At 33.8% G+C, this 6309-nt stretch overlaps 1 protein-coding gene across 4 annotated transcripts in view; it reads right to left on the bottom strand.

Moving 5' to 3' along the window:
* Positions 1 to 1087: 1087 nt before the first annotated feature.
* Positions 1088 to 6309, bottom strand: part of espn (espin) — a 106184-nt gene continuing 100962 nt past the window's right edge. For 2 of the 4 annotated variants that reach the window (XM_079896413.1, XM_079896412.1), the window contains 2 exons: positions 4117 to 4212; positions 1088 to 2671 (listed from right to left, as the gene is read on the bottom strand). In XM_079896413.1, coding sequence (XP_079752539.1) covers positions 4129 to 4212 — 84 coding nt within the window. In that variant the 3' untranslated portion in view covers positions 1088 to 2671; positions 4117 to 4128. The remainder of the gene's footprint in view (positions 2672 to 4116; positions 4213 to 6309) is intronic. The other 2 variants (XM_079896410.1, XM_079896411.1) reach the window with 1 other exon arrangement.

Here is a 6309-nt window from a genome sequence, read left to right as displayed (position 1 = left end):
TGCTGGTGAAGGTTGACACTACATTAACACTTCGCTAAACCCCGCCCCCTTAGTTACTGGCTGTTTCTGATTCTGAATTCATGAAGTACATCGTTTTAAAGTGAACATGGAAGATGTTGTCAAATGTCCCCTGAGACTATTAATAATCTATTTTGGGAGTGTCCCAAGACCCAAACATTTAGGAAAGAACTGAATGGAAGTAATTACCTACAATGAAAAGCTATGATTACTGCTAACTTTGAAGAAGTTGATGTTATAAACTAAAATGTCTACCATTTGATGGTGATAAAAATCTTTTGTTTATATTTTATTTAATTATTATACTTGCCCGTTACTATATTCACAAAGTCAAATGAATGAAAAAAAATGCCAAATTTCGGAACAATTTAAAATTAATAATAAAATATATTTAGAAACAATATCAAAATGTAAAAACTTAAAAGCAAGGAAAACTACACAGCTGTTTAATAGGTAAAAAAAAATTCTGTAAAATGCCTTTTTTTTTTTTTTTATCTTTCTTTCTTCGTTTTTTCCCCCTTTTGTTTCCCCCTGACATGTAGGTTATATGTACTCCTGTATGTAAACTATGTTTTGTTCTTATTAAAATGCAATAAAAAAATTAAGTAAACCTTCATTGAAGTGGATTCTTCAGATAAGCGTTATAAAATACTGTCAACGTTCACTTGTCTTGCAATGCCTTTTCATATGGACTGGATAGGAATATTTACAATTTACAGTAAACAATGACAAATTCTACTAACATCCTGCAATCAGGTTTAAATATTGGAGGTTTAGGATACTATACATAGGCCTACTATATATAGGCTGTATTTATAATGTTTATGTATGTTATGTCCTATCACATTAATGTTAAGTTATTTCTTGCTTGCATTTATTTGTAACATTCAGTCCTGTAACTTAATTTGTATTCATGAACACTCTGTAAAAAACAAATAAATCAGCTAGAGCATCTTTGAAATGTCACTGAAATTGATATTTCAGACTGCTCCTTGTTTAACAGTTTCACTATATAGGCCTGGATTGGATGTGTTTTTTTGTAATGTAAATTAAATATTTCACAAGCAAAAATTATTTACAATTTTTATTGCATTACTTGTTTTGCCACTGGGAAAATTAAAGTTTACAATTAGTCTGCCTATGAAAGTCAGGCTGAAAAACATGTAACTGATATTATAGGGCCGTATGAGTTTATAAGCATTTCTGTATGGAGTAATTATGAATAGAAAATCTTCAAATGGCAATGGCGATCACATCTTTGATTTCAGCATCATTATGGCATCTGATAAAAGCAGAATGTTCCCAAACTCAAGGAGGGCCATGCATATGTTTTTTTTTTTTTTTTTTTTTTTTTACAGTTGTACAGGAAAACAAAAAAAACACTTACAATACATCAACTCTAACCATCGCACAGTGTATGACACAGGATAGACAAATGACATTTATATGCACGTGTATGCACACACATATACTTTCTCACACATGCACGCACACATACAGATTCACATCCGGCACTTTTCTGATGTCTAGTTACTCTAAACACATTAACAATAGAGAAAAAGCAGAGAAAGAAAACAAATCTTTTTTTTGGGGACCACAGCATGACTGAATACAATGCCATGATTTCATGACATATTAAGCTACCAACATCATTTCCCCTCCCAATGTAAACTTCCTATGTAAATCTCAGCACAGATGACTTTTAATTAAAGATGCATTAGAGTATTTAAGACATTGGCTTCTTATGGGTTTTAGCGCTGGTTTGATGGATAGGTCTGATAAACATTATCTGGGAAGACCTGCTATGGCCAAATATCAATTGTGACCTCTGACACCATCTTCTGGTGAAATATTGCTGTTGCATTATGAACAATGAACCCATTGTTCTAACATCCAAAGAAACTACTGGTAAAATATCTATACTTGAGAAATGTCCAAATTGCACAATTATTTAATATAAAGAAATAAAGATGTACCATAACACAAAGCATCACTTATTTTATGCAAGAATACACCTGTTCAGAACTATCATACTTCGTAGATTATGACCACATGAAGTAAATTTAAAAAAGCATTCAAGCAGAGTACATGTGATTTCCTTGACATATATTATCTATCTATACATAAAAATACTACTAGAGATTTGAAATGAGACGTAAAACAAGTATGCGTGAAGCTGGAAGTGTTAAGCTAACGTATCAGGTGGGGAGTGCTAAAAAATATTTTCTGAAAAATAACTTACACATCTTTTTAATTCTCAAGACTGCTAAATAATCATATACATAAGACTTGACCATAGTAAAACATTAGTTTAATTCATTTTCACTCTTTAACGGAGCATCTTCAGGGCTAAATAACATTAGGAGACTCTGAGGAAGTGATGATGAAGTGGTCGAGCAAGCAGAAGGTGGTCTGGTGACCCGTCCGGGGTTTGTGTCTAAAGGGTCTGGCAGATTCTGACCCGTGTCAGCAGAGAGTTGTGCAAGAGTGATGAATGTGAGTTTACTACTGTTTCGCTATGTCGCCTTTCTTTAAAATGATCTGCCGTTGCCACGGCGCCAGCTTGGTTTCATCATAGCCTAGTGTTCGTAGTCGCTCCTGTTCCGACTTCTCCTCGTTCTCTTTCTCTTTTCGCCGTCGTTCCTCCTCTTTTCTGCCGGGATGAGAAAAGAAAAGAAAAGTAAAGGAGGGTACATTAACAATTACATATAATGCACATTAATACAATCAAAATGTAGCATAGTCTTGATTGAATAGAAACTGCTTCTACAACTACATTTAGTACTGCAACTATCACTAGCGAAAGTCTTACCTTTTCTGTTCCCTGTCCATCCAGGAGTGAACAAAAGAAATTAGAGGATTACACGTATATTTATAGATAGATATATATATGTGTGTATATTTTAAAATGTTTGTACAGAAGTCACTACAACAGTCAAAAATACTACAACAGAAAATACTTTACAGTTTTACTTACTTATTATCACTTTGGTATTATAATCCACAAAAGATATTGAGAGTAAAAGACAGAAAATTCATTTGCATGGAAGAAACTTCAGGCATAACTTTTAAAGGCAGTACTATCTGGCTTATCCATTAGGTTTGTCATAAACAGAAAAAAAAAACAAAGCTAATACTTTTTGATATTAGAAATGGGCAAAAGTTCCATTTATCTGTAACCCTCTGGTGCTCTTCGCGTGGGGAGTCAAAAAATACTTTTTTTTGTTGTTGTTTTTTTTTTTTTCAATGAAAGGAATGTACTATATTTTAGTTTGATAATGTTATTTATTTAATATTTTGTATTTTTAGGGGATTTTATGGTACAACATTATATTTACGCAGTAGTTATAATCCGTTTATTCACGTTTTGAGCATAGACCTGATCATTTAATTTCCAACTTAAACTGTCGTAATTCTTAAATGCTTTTAGAGTACAGACTTAAGTTTGATCTCTTTTCAAAGAGGACACTTGGCAGATTATTGCTGAAGTGAGAAAAGTTCAAAAAAGTGAAGTGAAGTGAAAAAAAAGTTATATTTGTACGTTTATTGTTATGAAAAATGCACAAAAATCTATATTTTCAAAAACACGTTTACTCTAAAACTACAAGAAAATAAAAGCCATAAATCTAAACAAGTTGTGTTGAACTTGATATCTCAAAAAATGAGCTTTCAGTAAGATTTTGTTTGGCCGCAGTACCAAAAGTTTTCACTAGATGAAATTCGTCTCCCATTCATTTCCAATGCGGTCATTTTTTTTTTCCAGTGCGGTCATTTTTGACCACGATGAGCACAAGTGTGACTATTTTTTTCAGGACTATTTAACCTTTTCGAATCATGTCCATGATTTTTTTTTGTTATGTTTACAGAGCAAGTGCCAAAACCTTTACCAAGTTTTATACTATTTCGATGAAGTACTTTTTTTTTTTAAATACAAAAAAACATTACATTTTTCAGTCAAAAAGGACAGAAGAGCACCAGAGGGGTTATGATTGTTCATAGTAATGAAATAAACACTAATGTGATGAAGGAGGTTTACAAACAGTAAATAGAAAAACACAGCAAACAAAAAGAAGGAAAGAGAAAGCCAAAAGCAAGAGCCCTGGCTTTAACTTACTTTTCTTCATCCATCTTTTTCTTCATAATATCTCTCCTCCAGGCAGGCAAGGAAGCCAGACGGGCCGCCTCTTCGTCAGTCTGTCACAAACAGGAAAGAAAGACACATAGCTGAGGATGAGATCAGCAAAGATTTTTTAGGTTAATAACATTTCATGTAGTCAACTTCAAGATCACTTTTGATGTCACTTCAGTGAAAAAAAAAAAAACAAAAAAAACACAAAGCATTGGAGTGCATACTGGTACTGTCAAATCTGCCAGCTGGAGTGCACATAATACCCACCAGAGGGCACTCCTCTCCAGTCCAAAACTATCAGATCATGCACTTCATTTCCCATAACTCATTGCCTGGACTCATTATGTTGTGATTACATTCAGCTGTGTCTCATTACCTTGTTAAACTCTGCCTATATAAGCCCTGTATTTTTCACTTATTCGTCGTGAAGCCTTGTTAGTGTCACACTGTACTTTTGTGCGTATATGGGCTTGTGTATTCAGTCTTATGATGATTCTGCCCGGTTCCCTGGATTTCCCTGTATCTTGGATGCTGTTATTGTTTAGATTCTCTTCTCTGTGGTTTTGATCCTTGCCTGTCATTTTGATTTCGATTGTGGATTACCCTTAATAAATGGCTGCGTTTGGATCTTCAACCCGCGTGTGTTAGAGCAGTTCATCATGACAGGTACACTCTCTGAATAAAAGGAACAAAAGCTGTCACTGGTGTGGGACACTTTCAAAAGATACTAATATGTACCTTTATGGTGCTAACATGCACCCCTTTGAGGTAAATAAGGTACAAAGGTGTACCCTTTTGAAAGAGTCCTAGTGACAGCTTTTGTACTTTTTTTTTTTTTTTTTGGAGAGTGCATGTACAAGTATCTTGAATGCTAGAATACTGGAAACACTATAAAGCTCAAGAACTACATTTTATAATGTGAAGTACAATACATAAATCTAAAAATAAATATAAATAAAAAAAACAAATCCTATCAGTGTATAATTAAACAGGATATATATATTTTGTATAGGCCTTGTGTATAGGACATGTGAAAAGGGCCATGCCATATATGTTCAGGCTGTACTGAACATAACGACAATATAGCAAAGCAACTCATACTATTGTGCTTATTAACATTTACAACCAGTCTAAACTCAAGGTGACCTCGGGTGCTCCAGTGCAACCACAACTCCTCATACATGGTAGCATCCTACTATTTAAACAAATTCCATGGTTTTCATACAGAATATTCCACCAAAACCCTTTAACACACTCTTTAAAAAAACACATTTTCTGTATACACTCCCCAATAAAGTTTCTCTTTCTTTCACTCAGACAGGTAGTATGTGCACAGTGTGAAAAGGGATCTTCTTCCTCCATTCAGATGGTAACTATATCCCAGCAGAGGAGGTGGCCATCTTCAGCTTCTCATTTCCCCTTCAAACGGATTGATTACCTCAAATGCTACCGTGAAATGCTATTGGTAACAGCCAGAGTAAACTAATCCGTGTATTAATATTTCATTATTCCCCTGGGAATTATATGCCAAAAAAAAAAAAAAAAAAAAAACTAAAAATGCCAAAGATGAAATGCTTTGATAGATGCAGAAGTTTAGAGGGTGCCGCTATGAAATTAGCTGTTCTTTCATCATTACCTCCATTAATAATATAGTATTGCTTTTCTTTTAAATGTTGGGTAGCCTTTGGATTTTTCCTAATAATTTGGAAAATTTGAAAGACATTAAATGACAGATATAAAAATATTTTTTAACCTTTTCAAGAAAAAGGCTATACTGAATCTATAGAAGGAAAAGGAAACCCATTGCTGTAGAGAACACAGTTACTGTTGAAAGTTTGTAGTTGAAAGATTAGTGAAAAATTACACACACACACACACACACACACACACACACACACACACACACACACACACACACACACACACACACACACACACACACACACACACACAAACGTTTGTTAAGAACGATACTTCCAGATATAGGGCTACTCCAACAGAGAGATCAATGTATTCGTACAGAGAAATATTTTGGTCTCATGAAAATGTCATATTTTACCTGAAATCAAAAGAAATTGTATTTTGCATAAAAAATACAGCATATTTTTGTACCATTATGCATTTACATTATTTTTCCCCCAAAACTGTCATTATGTGTCCAG

This window comes from Squalius cephalus, assembly GCF_949319135.1.
Source record: "Squalius cephalus genome assembly, chromosome: 16".
Classification (NCBI taxonomy): Eukaryota; Metazoa; Chordata; class Actinopteri; order Cypriniformes; family Leuciscidae; genus Squalius; species Squalius cephalus.
Note: the sequence above shows the minus strand (reverse complement) of the source record. Positions and strands in the feature narration are given on the sequence as shown.